The 21233-nt window shown below is 35.5% G+C and overlaps 3 protein-coding genes across 4 annotated transcripts; all 3 read left to right on the top strand.

Moving 5' to 3' along the window:
- The first annotated feature begins 11761 nt into the window (after window positions 1-11761).
- LOC8274094 (protein NODULATION SIGNALING PATHWAY 2) lies at window positions 11762-13640 on the top strand. The gene has a single exon (XM_002513735.4). The coding sequence runs from the start codon at window positions 12061-12063 to the stop codon at window positions 13534-13536; it is 1476 nt and encodes a 491-aa protein (XP_002513781.1). The 5' UTR covers window positions 11762-12060; the 3' UTR covers window positions 13537-13640.
- A 1996-nt stretch (window positions 13641-15636) lies between these two features.
- Window positions 15637-18271, top strand: LOC8274095 (probable N-succinyldiaminopimelate aminotransferase DapC). Of its 2 annotated transcripts, XM_015716075.3 has the most exons (3): window positions 15637-15998; window positions 16719-17226; window positions 17308-18271. In XM_015716075.3, the coding sequence occupies exons 1-3, from the start codon at window positions 15762-15764 to the stop codon at window positions 17868-17870; spliced, it is 1308 nt and encodes a 435-aa protein (XP_015571561.1). In that variant the 5' UTR covers window positions 15637-15761; the 3' UTR covers window positions 17871-18271. The 2 variants fall into 2 exon arrangements, with proteins under 2 accessions (XP_015571561.1, XP_002513782.1); XM_002513736.4 differs by having other exon boundaries at window positions 15639-15998; window positions 16719-18271.
- Window positions 18272-18390: 119 nt separating this feature from the next.
- Window positions 18391-20986, top strand: LOC8274096 (inorganic phosphate transporter 1-4). The gene has a single exon (XM_002513737.3). The coding sequence runs from the start codon at window positions 19203-19205 to the stop codon at window positions 20820-20822; it is 1620 nt and encodes a 539-aa protein (XP_002513783.1). The 5' UTR covers window positions 18391-19202; the 3' UTR covers window positions 20823-20986.
- Window positions 20987-21233: the final 247 nt, after the last annotated feature.

Here is a 21233-nt window from a genome sequence, read left to right as displayed (position 1 = left end):
CTATCAACAAACTTCTCTTTGGTCTCTCTCTCTCTCTCTCTCTCTTCCTCTCCAAGCTTAAAAGTTTCCAATTTGTATCTTCTTTAACAATAATATAAAGTCACTATCTTAATAACCTTAGAGACCTTCCCAACGATGCCTTTAATAAAAATATTTATTAAACATAAAAAATTGGTTGATTCTCTTCTGACAAGACAAATTATAAATGTAACTATCGTTACCTTTTTAGTTTCGTCACTAATTATTTTAATAATATGCCCTCTCTCTTGTTGAGTGATAGATATGAAAGCAGTGACATCACTGGCCTCCAAATTTAACTTATGCACACTTGCAGCTTGTTTATTATTCTTGTTGTTAATCTTACGTATGGGATGAACAACACACGACTATATCCAGGTTCAGTATGCTGATATAGGGACAGGAAAACTTGAAGTTAACGATCCACTTGGAACCATATTACACATTGCTGTACTTCAAGAACCCCTTCTCAAAAACAAATGGAGGGATTATATTTAATCTAGATTTTATTATATTTTTATTTATTTTTGGTGTTATAATTGTACTTATAGCAATTGCAGCAAAAAGGGTTAAGTACTTAAGCTTTCATCAAGGATTTTTATCACTGTCCTGATCTATTGCACCACGCAAACTCCAAAAGCAAATTAAAGTGGTTTTTGGCTTATGTTTTGCTTAATAACATTGGCATGCTTACAAGAAAAAGCCTCTATAAATTTATCTTACTTCTTGTCAGGAAAAGAAAAATATAAAACTTGCAGGTTTACACATTCAAATTAACTTTGTTGAGTCGGACGGCAAGTTAGCGATACAGTCAGTGATGAAAATCAAAAGATCAAAAGAGTGAGTAGAAAGTGTTAATAGAAATAGAAATGTCACAATTCAATGATAAATCATTAAAAGAAAGATTAGATATTTCATAATCATAATAAGACCACTTGTTGTTGTTAGTATTAGCATTTGATAGGTGAGTGTGATCAGTTAATAATTGGCTTTACCTTTTAAGCTATTTGAGGAAAAAATAATAATAATAACAACGGTCGTACTGAATCGGAGAGTTACCAAAGGTAATCGCCAAAGTCGAAAAATCAGGTGAAAAGCTATTCTACTTGTCATTAAATATGTGAAAGGTCATTTTATTAGTTTACAGAACGAACCCATCTTTCGTTTTCTTTTTCTATTTTCCTTGTCAAAATGACTCTTTTGGTCAGAAATAAAAATAGCAAGCAGTTAATCGCTTTCAGTTCAGGGTTTACATTTACGTATCTAAAAATATCAGAAAAATGATATTACATAATAAAAATATTCAACCAGAGCATGCTTATGAATATTCCTTATTATTAAAACTGTTGGAGTTCAGTTTTGTCAATACATATAACTTTTATATTAGACTCCAAGAGAGATGGAACCCCACAAGTAACAAGCAACTATCTAATTTAAAAAATAAATAAAAAAAATTATTCATAATAAAGCAGGAAAAAAAAGTGATACCTTTATCACTATCAAGGACTTAATTAACTATTAAAATGAACTTAATTATTGAGGGAATTAATGCAAGTCATTGAAAGACAATAAGAAAAACAAACGATGCAAGTCCCTAAAATGTCTTCTTTCAGATTTTTTTCCACTTGCTACAGCTGGTTTGTTTCACTGATATGCCGGTTGGTCGATTAGCAGTGCCCTCGAATGAGTCATTCCTATAAATCTAAACCCGTGATTAATCGCCATCTAAATCCCTGCTTACCACTTGTTTAAACACCCTCATTAATAATCTATGTGTCAGATTTACTTTTGAGTTGGCCTTGTATAAACCAATAATCCACTACATGATTGTGATTAGAATATGTGATGCACCATTAGTTATTTAATTAATACATTTGAAATACCAACCAATGCAAATGTAATAACTACTAAGTTATATCACATATGCAGTTGATTTTGTCTATAGATAACGCAGCATATTAATCTATTTAAGAATTTCTCTTTTAAGTACATAATTAAGTTGGAATAAGTTAATCATTACATCATATTAAAGAACATTAACCTGGGTTAAAGTTTAAGCCAGCAAGAGGTCGAAGTTGTCTGCTCCAAGAATGCCCTACATGCCCTAGTTTTGCTGGGCATTAGGAAAGCAGTAATTAGAGAGGTGATATTAATAAAGACAAGCACACCTTAAGCATTCATAGGAACGCATGGCTTATTTATTACTGGATGATCAGATAAAAATTAGATGTAATAAACTTACAATTAACATGATATTGATGTACTATCATAGTACTGCACACCCAAAAAAGTTTTATAATCAGAGAAGGGAATCTTCTTGTCCTTACGAAAGACAAAGAATCTCATCTCTTCATAGGTATATACGGCTGAATATTTCTATTAAAACATATTTTTTATTTCAGAAGTTGACAATTATTTATATTGATAAATATTTAGAGGCATATTCGACTTCTTTTATATAAAAAAATAATTGAGATTTCTTATAGAAATGAGCCAATTATTAAGTACTTTGACTTGGATTATTAATGTTTAATGCTAGGGCTTTCATCATCATCCATTGGTCCATTATGATGTTGTGCATTTTAATTTAAACCAATAAAAAAACATATTACGATGATAATTAATTTGCACGTAACTATTTTGGACCCTTAAACGTATTTAATTAACTAATTGATTCAGTTTGTGTCCAATATAGTTAAACTAGAGATTGATTATTTATAGAGTGTATTACGTTAGCCAAAAAGTGCATACAGTGATCATAAAATAGATGTAGATATCAAGCGTTTTGGTGTTATTGTTAAAAGTTTTGACATGTTATGATAGTGCTAGAAGATCAACTTCGTGCCAATTTATGTTCTCTTAATTTATAAATAAGAGGATAGGAACGACCATTTAGTAGGAGACTATTTGTACATTGTTCGTGATTAAATTTGAAGATGTACCTTTATGATGACATATGTTCGAGAGATGAAATTTCAAAAAAAGAAAAGGAGATTTTAGGTTAATTAGGATTATTTTTTCTAGTAGCTTTGTTTAATCAATTCTTAATCTTACCATACTGTGCTAAAACAACAAGGAAATTAGAAAGATATGAAAAATACTTAAAAAAATAAGAACAAGATTGATTTCATTTCTTTTATCGACAATAATCAATCACTACTGACGTTTTATTGGTTGCTAACTCAATCGTAGCAGCTTTAACGACAATTAAATATTCATCGCTAAATTAATGACAGTAAAAATTTGTTGTTAAACAGCAACATATTTGTTAATAAAAATATAATCTTTTAATGTGATCATCATTTAAGTTTGAGATGAAAAATCATCACTAAAAGTTATTTATAAGTACAATAACTATAATGACAGGCTATATCGCTACTATTATTCCATCGTCAAGTTATAGTTAAATAAAGCATTTTAAATCTATCACTAAATTGATACTATATGTATACAAATTAGCGACCGAAATGCCTCCTTCCCATAACTAAACACATAAAATTTATATAGTAATAAATATTTAATGTTAATCATTTTAGTATTTGATTGAATCTAGATTTAATCCTATTAATAGCTCTTTCACTTCAACCGTAATTAGTTTAAGTGAAATTAATCATAGTCCATGTGTAGTATTAACTATGTCTAATTATAATTATTTATCTTCATCCTCTCTCCCACGCCCTCTCTAAGATTCATTCTTCTATCCCTAAACCATTTTTTTTCAACCCCACTAAAACTAATACCCGAACCCGTACATCTTCACTTAAATAAACCGTCCAAACACGACCTAGCTCGTGCCTGACAAACGTGAGTGTTTCCATTCTAAACACGCATGCATAACATCAGTATTGATAGCACGCCGGCCGTTGGATTATTAAACTAACGTTTGTCAGTCGATCAAGGCCCCGTAAGCAGCCACGTCTTAGGTCACAATTAGCTCATCCTCACTGTATAACCACATCTATGTACTCTACTCTCATTTTCTTTTCCTTCTTTATTTTATTTAACTTTCTTTCTTCTTTTTATTATTTACTGAATAACTTTTTCTTATTTATTTATTCAGAAAATATAACCAGTATTTCTCTTCCATTTTATGCCAAAATTCAATTTTAAGTAGTAATTCTTTATTAATTGACTTAGTTTTCAATAAGTTAATTTATTCGATTAGTCAATTTAATACTTTAATTTTCGACTGAATTTAATAGACACTTGAAATTTTATTTTATTTAATATCTAAACACATATAACTTTCAATTTAATCTAATAGACACCTGAATTTATTTTTTTAATATTTAAACACATATTACTTTTAATTTAACCTAATATATATCTAAATTTGATTTTTTGATAATATTTAAACATTTTTATACAATACATATAGACGTTTTGGATGAAGACACGTATCGGAAAGAGTTAAAACATCACAAAAAAAGTAAGTTCAAGTGTCTGTTAAATTAAATAGAAAATTAAATAGTTAAACTGACTAAATGACTAAAGTTCATAGACATAAATATACATTTGCCCTTTATCTTTTCAATTGAAATTAATTATTATTTTTGTTATACAGTAAAAGTACCTATTATTGAAACTCAAAAAAAAAAAAACCTTATTATTCAGATTATTTCCTCCTCGGTTCATAAGGAATGTTAGTAATTATATCTTCTAATTACAGTTAAAAGCTAGAAGGAGAAATTTATTATTAAATCCTGAATTGATTAGTTTTATTTAATTACTCTTGAATTATTATTTTATTAACTTTTTATATTTTTAGTTTTAATTTTATTAAAGATTTATTGAGGATTTAATAGTCTTGAATAAAAAAAATAAAAATATAAAAGGTAAACAAAATAAAATCAAAAGATTTAAGAATTCAAAATTGCATTTGTGAAGCTAGAGTTGCATACATATACTATAAATTAGTATTTAAGTATTACGAGCAAGTCACTTGTTGTATTATTTTTAAAAGGAAAAACAATGAAAAAGTGACTTCTTGTGTTAAAAAAAAGAAAAGACTTTTTGTATTTTGTAATCATGCTTTTGCCAATACCACTTTGTGGAAGATCTCACATGTATATAATATTTTTGGACTACATCATACTCATTTATCCTACCACCAACTATTAACTTCTAAATTTACATGACTCCAGAAATTTAACCTATTCTCTCGCTTTACATCAACTAAAATAGGATCCGCCCCCATCTTAATTGAATTACACTCACTATATGTATGCTCACGAATACTCTTTTATATGGATTTGAGAGCAATTGACATCAGGACGTGGTCCATACATACATATTCGATATGCGACCCAGAAGCACAGCATTTTTAACATCAATCAATGGGAGTCCACCAAATTAGGTTTGACTTCATTTCATATAAGCTTATTGGGCAGTGGAACCCTTGACGTAAACCCATCCATCCTGCAGAATAATTGCAGACGTTCTTATAAGGCAGTGAAAGCGAACTTAGTACAGGAAGAGGAAGATGCTGGTGGTTTGAGACGAGGGAGCCGGCAGCCTTCTTACCTGGTTGCTTTCATTTGATGACGTGGTAACCAAAAGGTAGCCTAGTCAAAGAAGAAGATGATAACTGGCAACGTCTTGATTAACTGAATCGTAACTGCCACTGGTTTAAGGCAAGGGTGTTTCTGGGTTACGTACGTTCATTGGTTGGGGTTAATATTTTTGTCAACAACCTTTTGCCCTCTCCTACTAAACTGACCTTTCTTTTTCATGATTTCTTCATTTGAGGATAAGTAATCACCTCTCTCTCTCTCTCTCTCCCGTTTTGTTCTGATGATACTAGTTATTTGTTGAATTTCTACTATCTTACACCATTTATTTATTATTATTAACATTTCATGATTAAAATATGACAATTAATAAATGAAACTGTATGTCATCATAACCATACAATTTATTTAATTTACGAATGATATGGTAAACTGAATTTATCTAAAAGTTTAACCATATTGATATTTGTGGACAAGACTGCAAGACTCGTAACCATGAAGAAATCCCACCTCTCAGTTCCCGTCAATCAACTCTAGGAAAACTCTTATTAGATTATTAGCCTGGATGATTTGACCAACAATCCTTCCCTTAATCAATCGCAAGAACTACCTTACTATACCCCTTGCTAGAGAGTTCAAAAAGCTCCACCTGTGCTAAGTTAAAAACTATTTCAACTATATTTCTTTTTTCTACTCTAACTTGCAGTTTTCTTTTTGTTATAATTTAAAAATATTCTCACATGGGCATTTGTTTTTATTCTCACCCTCCCCATCTATTGGAAGCATATACATAGGGGGGCAATTATTCCAGCTGGTACCAATACTAGGCACTATATATTAATTTGGTACCAAGGCTTTAATTTGAATCGATTTGATAACAAACGTATGTAAAAATATATCAATTTAGTACCAACAGTCAAATTCCGATGTCCGAAGCTGACGTGGCATGCTGAGTAGAAATTTTCCGGGTGTTTTGCCCGCTCAGCATGTGCCACGTCAATTAATGGCTTAACACGGCCGTGTTGATGGCTGTGTTCCCAACACGGGCTTGTGTTTATGCCCGTGTTACTCTCTGTGGACGTGCTCCCTAAAAGCTTTTTTTCTTTGCTGTTTGATACATCCAACACGGTAGTGTTTGTGGCCGTGTTGGTAACACGGTCGGTGTTGAAACCAACACGGCCGTGTTAAGCTTTCTCATGCCCATACTGTCACTCGTTTCGGCCGACTACTTTCTCACCTACAAAAAGAATTTATGTCTCCCATCTTCTTCCCCGCTTCCCAAAATCTCTAATTCTATTTCCCTCTCCCCTCTTCTTCCCCGCTTCCCTCTCTTCTTCCCCGCCCCCACTGTGCATTTTACAGCATTGTTACCCCAACTGTCACAACATTTTCACATTGCAAAGTGTGCGTTTTACAGCATTGTTCCCATCGCACAATGTCTCTTGAATGGAGGCGAAGAGAAGAAAGCGAAAGGCAGCCCATGTACTGTAAGTCATATAACTTGCATTTTGTAACTTGTGCTCTGTATGTAATGGTTGTGCTTGGTTTTTGGTAAATTGCAAAGGATGATCTTTTGTTATGTGTTTTATTGTGGTGGTTGGTGTTTGGTGATTTGAAACCCTTTTCCTTATTAATTTTTATTGTATTGAGTGATTGTAATATAAAGAATGACATTGATTTGTTTTATCCATTTTACCATATGCAGTGCTTGATACAGAGTATTTCAGTATAGAATGGCATTGTTTTAGAGTAGATGGTAGGGATAGGCCAGAAATTAGAGATGTTGGGAGCATAGATTTTTGTTCTGCTGATATGATGTCAAGATTAGAGATAGATGCAATGGCCAGAGAATTGGGTCTGGTACCTGCATCATTTTCTATGTTTTGGAAGCATCCAAAGAAAAGTGACACAAATGGTTTGAGAAAGTTAGATAATGACAATGATAGTATTGAGATGTCTTTAAGTGTTGATGAGTCAAGAGTGATTCATGTTTATGCTAGGGATAAGGTAAATATGCAACAAGATAATTTAGAACCAACTGAGAATGTTGTGTATGCTGATAATATTGAATCATCTGAGGAAATGAGAATGCTAAGTAGTGATGGCACTAGCTTAGAAGAGGTTCAAATTGAACAAGATGGTCATGGGAATGATGATAGTGAGGAGTTTGACAGTGAGGCTGATGAGGAGGACCCTGAATTTGTTGATTCTGACTATGACTTGCATGATGAAGATGATGATGATTTATTTGAAAAATTTATTGATATGGAGTTAGAAAGGGATAGAACAAGGGTTAATGAAGAAATAATTAGAGGTGAGGGTTCAGATGAGACTGTTTATGCACCAAGTGATGAGCTTAGGTCATGCTCTTCATCTGATGAAAATGATATTGATTTGAGGAAGACAAAATGGCCAATTTTTAATGAGGAGATAGATATGGCCCACCCTAATTTGAAGATAGGCATGTTGTTTAGTACTTTTAGGAAGTTTAAAGATGCAGTAAAGAACTACTCAATAAGGAGCATGAATCAAGTAATTTTTGGTCCAAATACAAAAACAAAATGTAAAGCAAAGTGCAAAAAGGGATATGGATTTTTTATTTGGGCTTACTTGAAGACAGATGATAAGAACACTGTGCAAATCAAGTCCGCAAAGTTTGATCACAGTTGCACTAAAGAGCACAACAACAGACATGTTAATGCTAAGTACATTGCCATGAAGTATGTGGAAAGGTTTAGGGCTGATCCAAGTTGGGCAATTCAATGTATTATTCAAACTGTTAAGGAGGATATGGCAGTTGATGTCTCTAGGTTAAAGGCTTGGAGAGCTAGGAACATTGCTCTAAAGTTCATTGATGGTGATGAAAGAGAGCAATTGGGTAGACTGCATGATTACAAACTTGAATTGCTAAGGAGTAATCCTGGGTCCACAATTGTGCTACATTTGGAGGAATAAGTGTTCAAGGGTTTATATGTCTGTTTTGCTGCCCTAAAGGATGGATTTAAGTTTTGCAGACCTTTAATATCAATTGATGGTTGCTGGTTGAAGGGGATTTATGGTGGGCAGCTACTAACAGCTGTGGCAGTTGATGCCAACGACTGTATATATCCAGTTGCTTGGGCAGTTGTTCAAAAGAAGAACAAGGATAACTGGAAATGGTTCCTAGACCTACTAGCAGCTGACTTAGAACTCAACAACAGTCACCACTAGACCTTTGTGAGTGACAGACAGAAGGTACAAGCTTCTAATCCTTTTATTTTAATATTTTTTTAGTATATATGTGAACTAATATATGTTGGAGTTGTTAATTGCGGTTTATTATTTTTTATGCTTAATTAGGGTTTAATTCCTGCAATTGAAGAGATGTTTCCCAATGCAGAAAACAGATTTTGTGTTAGACATGTCCACAATAATTTGAAGAAAAATTTTAATACATTAGGACTAAAAGAGTTAGTTTGGGGGGCTGCTAGGGCTAGTTATGTGCCAATGTTCCAGAAAATCATGGATAAAATTGCAGAAATTTCTACAGATGGCCATAACTACATGAACAATATACCCCCTCACCATTGGTCTAGGTCACATTTTAGGACAACCCCTAAATGTGACATGTTATTAAACAATCTTTGTGAATATTTTAATAGCTTCATTCTAGAGTCAAGGACTAATGGAGTTATAACAATGAATGAGATCATTAGGACAAAGTTAATGAAAAGAATTCACAAAAAGAGAGATGCTATGAAAAGAATTGCGAGTCAATATTATCCTAAGATTATAGCTAAGTTAGAGAAGTCTAAAGAATTTTGCTGGATGTTCAGAACTGAGTGGTCAGGGGAGATAGGTTTCAGGTGGTTGGTCCAGGGGGGCAGTTTGTGGTTGCCATTAAGGACAAAACATGTACTTGTAGGAGGTTTGATTTAACTGGCATACCATGCTGCCATGCAGTGTGTGCAATATGGTATAAGCATGATAATCCTGAGAATTATCTAGACGATTATTACAAGGTCAGTACTTATTTAAAAACATATAGCCACTTGCTAAACCCTACTACTAGCTATGAATTTTGGCCAAGAGCCACAGCACCACCTGTGCTACCTCCTGCTCCAGTTCAACCAAAACAGAGAGGCAGATCTGTTACAAAGAGGAGATTAGAAGAAGATGAGATGACTGCTGTACTACAGAAGGGCAAAGTAACCAAAAAAGGCACAGTGATGACTTGCACCATTTGTGGAGCTAAAGGCCACAATAAGAGATACCATGGTTATGCCAAATCTACATCAAAACAGCCTAAGATGAAAAAATTACAAGTAAGCACAATTTCAATTCAAGCTTTTGTATATTAGGTTTCTTTAAAATATAATAAAATTTTTATTTTTGTGTTTTACTAGGTACAAAGAAGAGCAAACCAGATAGACCCTACTGACCAACTCCCCAATGACCCTATTGACCCTACTGACCAACTCCGTATAGACTCTACTGACCAACTCCCTAATGCCCAGTACTTAGAAAATGATCCAATTGGGACCGCACAGGTAATAAGTTCATTTACTTAACTAAATATATTTTTAATAACCTAATGTATATTTACTTTAACTTATGCAGGTGCAAAATGTAACTCATTCACTGTCAATCCAAACTGAGTTTGACATACCTGGTCATCTAGTAGATCTAGATGATTTTAATCTTCATTGGACAAGTTTGTCCCAAACTGTTGCAGGAACACAAAGACCTCATCAAAATACAAGAAGCATAAATGAGTTGCTAAGTGATATTCCAACTCAATCAAGTGGAGTGAATGAAGACTCCCAGCCTAGTAAGAAGAATGGCAAGGGCAAGACAGTGAAGAACAAAGGCAAGACAGTGAAGAACAAGGGCAACAAGCCATTTCTGGCTCCTAGATCTGCATCTCTTTCAACGGCATCAAAGAAAGCTTCTAGATCTAATCCTACTCCATATGAAAGTTTCGGAAAGGGGAAAGATAAGGTGCAAACAACAACTAAGAAGACTCGGAGGAAAGAAAATGTTGAGACTGCAACCTCAAAGAAGAAGAAGCCTTGGATGCCTACTGGTCTTGGAGACAACAACAAGCCTTAGCTAGGCATTATGATTGTTTAATACATTAGGAACTTGTTTATATGTAGGAACTTTTGTTTTTTGCTTTTAGGACAGATGGTGCTTTTGTGGTCCATAAGATAGATTTCACATGCTTTTAATTATTTTGTCATGTTCTTGTGTTCCACACTTAATACAAGTTGCTATTTTGTAATTACTTAAAGTGCACTACTTAATACTTTTGCTTAGAATTGTCCTTAGTGTCAACAATGATGTCTTCTACTAGTCCTTTTAACACTAGAAGCTGCCGAAACGAGTGACAGTATGGGCATGAGAAAGCTGAACACGGCCGTGTTGGTTTCAACACCGACCGTGTTACCAACACGGCCACAAACACGGTCGTGTTGGATGCATCAAACAGCAAAGAAAAAAGCTTTTAGGGAGCACGTCCACAGAGAGTAACACGGGCATAAACACAAGCCCGTGTTAGGAACACAGCCATCAACACGGCCGTGTTGGTAACACAGGCATCAACACGGCCGTGTTGACGTCGACAGGGCCACTCAGCGTCATTAATTGATGTGGCACACGCTGAGCGGGTAAAACACCCGGAAAATTCCTACTCAGCATGCCACGTCAGCTTCGGACGTCGGAATTTGACTGTTGGTACTAAATTGATATATTTTTACATACGTTTGTTATCAAATCGATTAAAATTAAAGTCTTGGTACCAAATTGATATATAATACCTAGTACTGATACCAGCCGGGATAATTACCCTACATAAGGTGCCATTTAATTATTAAGGTACTCCACGAGATACCCCATAATTTTGATTTTAACTTCTAACTAGAATGCCTCATGAATTCAGAAAGAAACAAATAAAATAAAAGGGATTACAGGGAATCCAATCATATAATCATCAATATATTACATGCAAATTCGTAAATAATTCTTCACACCACCTATATACTATATCTTTTTTTTAAGGAAAACTTATCTGTAAAACAACCTGAATTGATTCCCGTATTGGCTGTAAGTACATTGCAATGAAGGTGGCTTTCATTTATTGGCAATTGCCTCATTGGATGCAACTTGAAAAGCTGTTGCACTATATATATACAACATAAATAAATACTATGCAATAAAATATTTATAATAGGCTAAGAATACAATATCCTCATAATACAAGGGCATCAAAGTAAAAGTTTCCTAATCATGATTGATCAACCATGATCAAGACCTCTTTTAGATATGGCAGTGATCTTTTGTATCTATAAAACCTAAACAAATCCCTAATATCCCTTAAGGAAGCCCTTAAACCCAATTAATTTGCATCCTTCACTAGCTGTCTCTTGTTTTAGCTTCAGCCTCTCTCCAAATTCCCCTTCTCTTTACATTTATAAACACTTCACTTCTTCACCACCAACCTGATATACTTGAAACCTTTTTTCGTTTTTAAGCTATAGCTAGTCAGCTCACCATGGCCATGGCTATTGATGGGAGCTTTGAGCTTGACTTCTCCGGCTGTAGCACTACCACCACTAGTTCCACTGAAAACGACCATGACCGTGCTTGTAATTGGAACGATTGGTCTCCACTCGTGGACTGGGAAGCCTTGTCAGCTCACCATGATGATTTTCAAGATCTTATTGAGTCTATGATGGAAGATGGTGGATTGCATCAGAATCATGAGACTTGCAACTCAAACCCAAACTCTCCATCATCCACTGATACTATGGCGATAGATGAAGAAACATCTGGCGAAGATTTCAAAGGCTTAAGATTAATCCATCTACTGATGGCAGCAGCTGAGGCACTAACCGGCGTCAATAAAAGCCGCGAACTGGCTCGGGTGATATTGGTTCGGCTCAAAGAATTGGTTTCCCCTAACGACGGAACCAACATGGAAAGATTAGCAGCTTATTTTACTGACGCCTTGCAAGGCTTATTAGAAGGCCACGGCACCAGTACCAAACACTTGATACACAACAGCGGACCATATCAGCATCACCACCACCATCATCAAGCAGACACCCTTGCAGCCTTTCAGTTGCTCCAAGACATGTCTCCATACGTAAAGTTTGGACATTTCACTGCGAATCAAGCAATTCTTGAAGCTGTATCGCAAGATAAAAGAATCCACATCGTTGATTACGATATTATGGAAGGTATTCAATGGGCGTCTTTGATGCAATCACTTGTTTCAAGAAAAGATGGCCCGCCAACTCCACATCTTAGAATTACTGCTTTGTCAAGAGGTGGCAACAGCGGGAAGAGATCGATCGGTACAGTTCAAGAAACGGGCCGTCGTCTTGTTGCTTTTGCCGCTTCTATCGGCCAACCGTTTTCTTTTCATCACTGTAGATTAGACTCCGACGAGTCGTTTAGACCATCAGCTTTGAAATTAGTCAGAGGAGAAGCACTGATTATGAATTGCATGTTACACCTTCCTCATTTTAGTTACCGGGCACCCGACTCTGTTGCTTCGTTCTTATCCGGATCCAAGACGTTAAGCCCGAGACTAGTTACCCTAGTCGAAGAGGAAGTGGGGCCCGTTGGAGATGGTGGGTTTGTGGGTCGGTTTATGGACTCATTATATCACTATTCTGCGCTGTATGACTCGCTGGAAGCGGGTTTTCCGATGCAGAGTCGGGCACGGGCGTTGGTGGAAAGAGTGTTCTTGGGGCCCAGAATAGCCGGATCATTGGACCGGATATACAGGGGATATGGAGATGAGGAGGGGAGCAGTTGGGGGGAGTGGTCGAGTGGCGCTGGGTTTAGGCCAGTAAATATAAGCTTTGCTAATCATTGCCAAGCAAAGTTGTTGTTAGGGCTGTTCAACGATGGATACAGGGTGGAGGAGTTGGGTTGCAATAGGTTAGTTCTGAGTTGGAAATCTAGACGATTACTCTCTGCTTCCATTTGGACTTCTCCTTCTTCCGACTGTGATTTGTAATTTTTATTTTTATTTTATCTTGTTATTTGGATATTTACTAGTTTCTTTAATTTTCTAGCACATAAAATTGTAAGAAATTTGAGCCTCTGTGACTATTATTTTTATTTTCCACTCCCTAAAATAAATTGGTCATTCCACATGCATAGACTCCAAGAAATATATAACCTAAAGTATATATTCCATAACAAATCATCAACAAACACATGCAAATTCAATAAGCAAATAAAAATTTAATGTCATAATTCCCTCTTCTAAATTATAATTGTCTTTTAAGTCTTTGAATTTACCCTCCAAACTAGTGAGCTAAAACTGAATTCAACAAAAGGCGGCTGGGCATTGGTAACAATGGGTACTTTCTTTCTTTCTTTGCAGTCAGTGTATTATTTTGAAAAGCAAAGTATAAATGTTCAAAGAAGCATCCCACCTTTGAACACATCACATGAATTAACTTTTTGGTTTGCGGATGGCCTCATGGTCAAAAAAGTTAATCTATATTAACTTTTGACAATTTTAATTACCACGTGATATAAATAAACTGCGACCCATTAGATTTATCAAATTTTAATCACGATAAATAAATATTATTTGGAATTTTTTAACCAAACAGTTCCCAAAAATAAAAAGACATTCAAACAGTGAATGAAGAAACTCGAATTCAAATTTCTTTTTTCAATCTTTAATAATGAAATTATCGGTAAGGTCATAACCTGACTCACCTATAAGCATGTTTATTTATACATGATAAATAAATATTTATATGTGCCTACGAACAAATCTTTTATATATATATATAGAGAGAGAGAGAGAGAGAGAAATACTGCTGGTGGTTAGGATATCCCTCTCTTGGATAATGTGCCTTTATTAAGTAAGTATTGCCATGATAGTGGAAGATTCCTCAGAATGTTCCCAATCACAGCAAACCCAATTTGTTTTCCTCCAAATTTTTAACTCAATATACCATTATTCTTATTCATTATTAACATATTAGGATACCGTCACCAATTATTAAAAAGAACTAAGTAAACAACGTGAAGATCAGTAATGGAAGCCAACTTTTCTTATATGGCATAGGTTCCACATCAGCGCCTACTCTTCGTTTAAATTTTAATGAGTGCTGGTTTTAATATTTAATAATACAATATTATTCCAATGATTTTAATTATTGTTTTCTATATTATTATAAGTCTGTTTATTTAAATGTATCACCTCCCTATTTAGTGTTTGCAATTCTTTTTCACTGTTCTGATCTTCTAATGACGTGCTTGAATTTTGATGATCAAATTTGCAGCCAAGTTGGTCCGTCCGTATAGTGATCCTCTAGTGATAAAAATTATGTTTTTATTCTATATCATATATAAATTAAAATAAACTTTTTATCGTAATAAATTATAAGAATTTTAAGTTTGGATTTAGTCCATATAGTAATAGTTATATATATAACTTAATATTATGCTATATTTTATTTTACTATAAGTCTGTTTTATCTCATCAATTTTATTTATATAATATAATAAAATATTTGCTATTACTGGTCATTCTACTAACAAAATTAAATACTAGGCTCAAATAAATATAATAAAAGAAATGGAAGGATACATATTTTTATGGGTTTTCTCTGAAAAAGATACAAAGAAAATTAATCAGCAGAAGAAGAAATGAATCTGTTGATTGAAATTGATAATTTTGTTATTTATTAGGGACTAACATTGATGTGATCCCAGCCTGAGTACATGCAAGAGATAGCCCATCATGAACTTGCTCTTATGGTTACATATATTAATATAAATGGATTAATCCAATAGATTTCAAGATGGGCTTCACCCTGTGCATACTATTATTACTTGAACTGTTCATATGATGAAGAGGGAACACATGAGGCTGTAGCCGATAGTCATAGTTAAGCCTGATGAAGGAGTTTCAATACTTGTGAGATTAAAATATTGGTACACTTTTAGGCAGATATTTAAAATTTAAAATTTAATTAGTAATTAGACTTAAATTAAAAATACAAAAGAATTTTTTTGCAACCACAAAAGCCATTAAAAAACTCAACGCAATAGAAGTAAAAATAATAAATGAATAATTAAAGAAAAAAGGTCTCATCTCACCAGTCTTAACCTGACAAATACAGGACAGTTGAATCGAACCAAACTAGTTGAGTAGCAGACTGCATTTCCTCGTAAAATTTTGTTTTTCAATTCTTAGAAAAAAAAAAAAAAACCCTCATGCAGAGTCAATGTACCTGGACAGGTACTAGAATGCCTCTACCAATAATCTTAAAACCTTCCACTTTTTCAATTTTAAAGCATTTGCCCACAAAAAGAACCAATCTTTTTAGTACTAGAAGTCCAATCTCAAATTACCCTTCTCTCATGGCTACTTTCTCGACCGCTTCCACGACCGAAAAGGATGCACCCTCCGGTCAAAACGACTCTACCCAGAAGTCTCAGCAGCCTTTGCAAGTAAATCCAGTTTTGTTTGCTTGATCTGTTTTCAATTTTTGAGCTAAATCTTGTACGAATTCGGTTTACCCTACATATGGGTTTTGGTTCATTGGCCTTATTTTTTTTATTTTTGTTGTTGTTTGTTTTGCATAATTGAGCGTATATTTTGAGGTCGTCTATTTTGTTTGTCAATTTCAATTTGGTGAGATGAGGTTACCCTTTTGTTGTGGTTCAGATGTATTTGCTTTCGTGCTGGGTTCTTATGTATATTTTGGTATGGTTGATTTGTGTAGCTTCAGTATTCTGATTGAATGTCCCACTTGAATGATGGTTATTTAATTTAGAAAGTGAATAAGTGGGTGAGAGATTTAGATGATTGTTAAGTGAGAATATGGCAGGCGGTACTTTTGTGAATTTGTTGGCTATTATTGAAAGTTTAGGCTTGGAGTGAATTATGAGCTGAAAGTTTAGCAGGAGATGCCATCTTGATTGTTGGCATTCTGAGTTGGATAATAATTAACATTTTCAATCTCAAAAGGCAAGCCGCAAGCAATCCTGATAAACATTAACCATTCTTCCTAAATCGAATAGACTGGTTTTACTACAGGATTGTGAATGTCTCATTTACGAGGCATGCTTAGTCATTGATAATTTCTACAATGTCTTGAGTGAATCAGCTACATGGCATATCTCTGCTATATTCTTTTGTTTTCATATTTATAGTCTTATTCTTTTCAGGTGGCAAAGCGCTTGGAGAAGTTCAAAACTACCATCTTCACACAAATGAGTTCACTTGCCATCAAACATGGAGCAATAAACCTTGGCCAAGGCTTTCCCAACTTTGATGGTCCAGAGTTTGTAAAGGAAGCAGCCATTCAAGCCATAAGGGATGGAAAGAATCAATATGCTCGTGGATATGGAGTTCCAGATTTCAACTCTGCAATAGTTGACAGATTCAAGAAAGATACTGGACTTGTGGTAGACCCTGAGAAAGAAGTTACTGTTACTTCTGGATGCACAGAAGCTATTGCTGCAACTATATTAGGCTTGATAGATCCTGGCGATGAAGTGATCTTATTTGCTCCTTTCTATGATTCTTATGAAGCCACACTATCGATGGCTGGTGCCAAAATCAAATGTGTTACTCTGCAGCCCCCAGATTTTGCAGTTCCTATTGATGAGCTCAAGTCCATTATCTCAAAGAATACCCGTGCAATTCTTATCAACACACCACATAATCCCACTGGGAAGATGTTTACTAGGGAGGAACTCACTACTATTGCATCATGTTGCATTGAGAATGATGTTCTGGTTTTTACTGATGAAGTTTACGACAAGTTGGCCTTTGAAATGGATCACATATCTATGGCCTCTCTTCCTGGGATGTACGAGCGGACTGTGACTTTGAATTCTTTAGGGAAGACCTTCTCCTTAACAGGATGGAAGATTGGCTGGGCAATAGCCCCGCCACACCTGACATGGGGAGTCCGGCAGGCACATGCTTTCCTTACTTTTGCTACCTCCACTCCTATGCAGTGGGCAGCATCAGTTGCTCTTAGAGCCCCAGATTCATACTTTGAGGAGCTAAAGAGGGATTATATGGCAAAGAAGGCCATTTTGGTGGAGGGATTGAAGGCTGTCGGGTTCAAAGTATTTCCATCAAGCGGGACTTACTTTGTTGTAGTCGATCACACCCCTTTTGGCTTGGAAAATGATATTGCATTTTGCGAGCATCTGATCAAGGAAGTTGGCGTGGTGGCAATCCCGACAAGTGTATTTTATCTGAACCCAGAAGAAGGAAAGAATTTAGTGAGATTCACATTCTGCAAAGATGAAGGAACTTTGAGGACTGCCGTTGAGAGGATGAAGGAGAAGCTGAAGAGAAAATGATGCTTTATATGGGCTGACTTCCATCAACACGGACATGAGATGCTGTAATGTTAAACAATTTTAGAAGGTCAGTAGCACCCTTTTGTGATATCTTGAAGAGCACCACCTCGCTTCAGTAACGTATTAAAATAAGCAGGATTACCCCAACCATGCCTGCAAAAAAGTGATAGTGTGTCTGGGTCATTACTGCCTAAGATTTCGAAAATCCGTCGGACTAGACCATTTTCTTGTAATGTTTCAAGTTTTAGATCATTTTGTTTGGGCCTCCAGTTACCTGTATTGAGTTTGATCGAGGACGGAGCTCCGCAATTTAATGCTTACAACGTATAGTCATCTCCGCTTGTTGCTTCTTTTTGACAGTTATTGAGAATACATAACAAATTTAATACTTTTAAACTTTACATGATATCGAAACAATGTATCACCCTAATTTTTCATTTTATTCAGCACCAATGCAAGCTTCTACCATATGTCAGTGCACACTGGTATTTCAATTTCAATTACAACATCACTTCTTGTTTTTTCCCAAGTTCCACTTTACAGCAGTAGCTTCAGCCACTACAGCCACTGGCCCTATTTCTATCATCAAAATCTCTTTCCTGACTAGCTTGGAGACCTGTTGCTCTTCTCTCTCTTTCTTAACAATTAACGTCCACAAAGTCTAACAATTAACCTCCACAGAGTCTTTGCAGCACCAAGATCTCAACCTCCAGCTGTTTATCCTTCAAGCAACGAATCAACCCTAGCAAAAACCTATTGTTATTTCCAAATGTCTTGTATCAATTTGGCCTAGGGCTCACTTGCACTTCTAATCTTTTCATGCAAGCAACGCAAGGAATGTTGCGCTCAAGTTCATTCTTGAAACCATCTATGTTTACTGTTATAGAAATTTATTTATTCGATCAATTTTTGCTTCTTCTTTCTGGATTTGGTTGTTCTTGCTAAGAGCTGCATTGCATGCCGAGTTTTTGTTGGAAAAGTAAAATCTAACTTCGTGTTGGATAATGATTCTTTCTTTTTGTCCACTTTGTAATAAAAATCTAACACTGATTCTTTTCTTTTCTTAATGCTAAATAATATCTTATGATTGATATAATTCGTAAGGGATAAGGAATCTTCTTACAAGGTGTCCCAGAATCATAAGGAGTTCTAAACTCGTCCTGGAGTCGGAGTCATATATGGAAGGAGTCCTAAACCTACTCCTACTAGGACTATATGGCCAATACTACCCTATAAAAAGAACCTACCCCTTGATTTCAGGTTCAAAGAAACAAAGGTAAAAGAAAGGACATTCTACTGAGTTTGAGAGAAAAACCTGGTAAACCTGACGCCATGGCAGACTCACAGATCGAGATTCTCCACAAGCTAGACCAAGCAAAGACTCAATTGTACCATATCAAAGCAGTGATTATCTCTGGCATGGGATTTTTCACCGATGCTTATGATCTTTTCTGCATCTCTTTAGTCACTAAACTCCTTGGTCGCATCTATTACCATGTTGATGTCTCACCGAAGCCTGGTAGTTTGCCTCCTAATGTTGCTGCTGCAGTAAATGGAGTAGCACTTTGCGGAACTCTTGCAGGACAACTCTTTTTTGGGCGGCTTGGTGACAAGTTAGGCCGCAAGCGCGTCTATGGCATTACTCTTCTGCTTATGGTGGTCTGCTCTATTGGTTCAGGCCTGTCTTTTGGACGCTCTCCCAAGGCGGTAATAGGTACTCTGTGTTTCTTTAGGTTTTGGCTTGGTTTTGGTATTGGAGGAGACTATCCACTTTCTGCAACTATTATGGCTGAATATGCAAATAAGAAGACTCGCGGGGCATTTATTGCTGCTGTTTTCGCCATGCAAGGATTCGGAATTCTTGCTGGTGGTGCGGTGGCTATGGTTATTTCGGCAATTTTTCGCTCTATTTATAAAGCACCAGCTTATTCTGTCGATCCAATTGGTTCTACAGTGCCACAAGCAGATTATGTTTGGAGGCTAATTCTAATGCTTGGTGCCTTGCCTGCTGCTTTGACATACTACTGGCGCCTGAAGATGCCTGAAACTCCTCGATACACTGCTTTAGTAGCCAATAATGCAGCGAAAGCTCGTCAAGATTTGTTAAGAGTCATGGACATCGAAATGCAAGTTGACAAGGAAAAAATAACATCGGAGACTACTACTAATAAGGTGCTTGATAGAAGCAACAATTTCGGGCTGTTCTCCAAGCAATTTCTCGCTCGCCATGGATTGCACTTACTAGGAACCGCAAGCACTTGGTTCTTACTCGACATTGCATATTATAGCCAGAACTTGTTTCAAAAGGATATTTTCAGTGCAGTCGGTTGGCTTCCACCAGCCAAATCCATGAGCACACTTGATGAGCTTTTCAAGATTGCTAAGGCACAATTCTTCATAGCACTTTGCGGCACAGTTCCAGGCTACTGGGTAACAGTCATTCTAATCGATTATATCGGTCGTTTCACTATTCAATTAATTGGATTTTTCTTCATGACAGTGTTCATGTTTGCACTGGCAATTCCATATCATCACTGGACACTGAAAGAAAATAACATCGGTTTTATAGTGATATATGGGCTTACATTCTTTTTTGCAAATTTTGGGCCTAATAGCACAACATTCATAGTGCCAGCAGAGATATTCCCAGCCAGGTTTAGATCAACTTGCCATGGAATTTCAGCAGCTGCAGGGAAAGCGGGTGCAATAATTGGAGCTTTTGGTTTCTTGTATGCTGCACAGAATCAGGACAAGTCCAAGGCTGATCCAGGGTACCCTGCTGGTATTGGGATGAAAAATGCATTAATAGTTCTGGGTTTTATTAATATATTAGGTTTCTTGTTAACATTCTTGGTTCCAGAACCAAAAGGCAGATCATTAGAGGAGATTTCAGGAGAGAATGAAGAAGGCGATAAAGTTCATCCCATTGGAGTTGAGCCTGACAATTTGTGAGCTTCTTGTTGTTGTTGTTTTTTGTTTTTCTTTTATGCTAGTAGCCGTTAGCCGTTAGGGTGAGAAGAATTTTCTTTGATTAAGCATGATAAGAAGGTTCATTTTTGTTTTCTATATCTATTTAAATATTAAGATTAATATCCACATAATGTGGATAATTCCAATTCAGATGTTGTATTTCTCCCAATAAAAACTTCTTCAATGATTCCGCAATAATTCTAATACAATTATCATCTCCAAAATACAAAAGCCAAAAAGGGTTTTTCATTTGCAAAATTCAAAATCCAACGAGGGTCCCTCTCGCTTCCCCAAACTTATCAATTGCAAATACTATGCAGACACGATTGCACAACATTAGAGGTAATCGTCACATTTAAAAGAAAATCTGTTATATATAATATAATATTATTT

Source organism: Ricinus communis, chromosome 2, assembly GCF_019578655.1.
Source record: "Ricinus communis isolate WT05 ecotype wild-type chromosome 2, ASM1957865v1, whole genome shotgun sequence".
NCBI classification, from domain to species: Eukaryota; Viridiplantae; Streptophyta; class Magnoliopsida; order Malpighiales; family Euphorbiaceae; genus Ricinus; species Ricinus communis.
The sequence above is the reverse complement of the archived record's forward strand: the minus strand, read 5'-3'. Positions and strand labels throughout refer to the sequence as shown.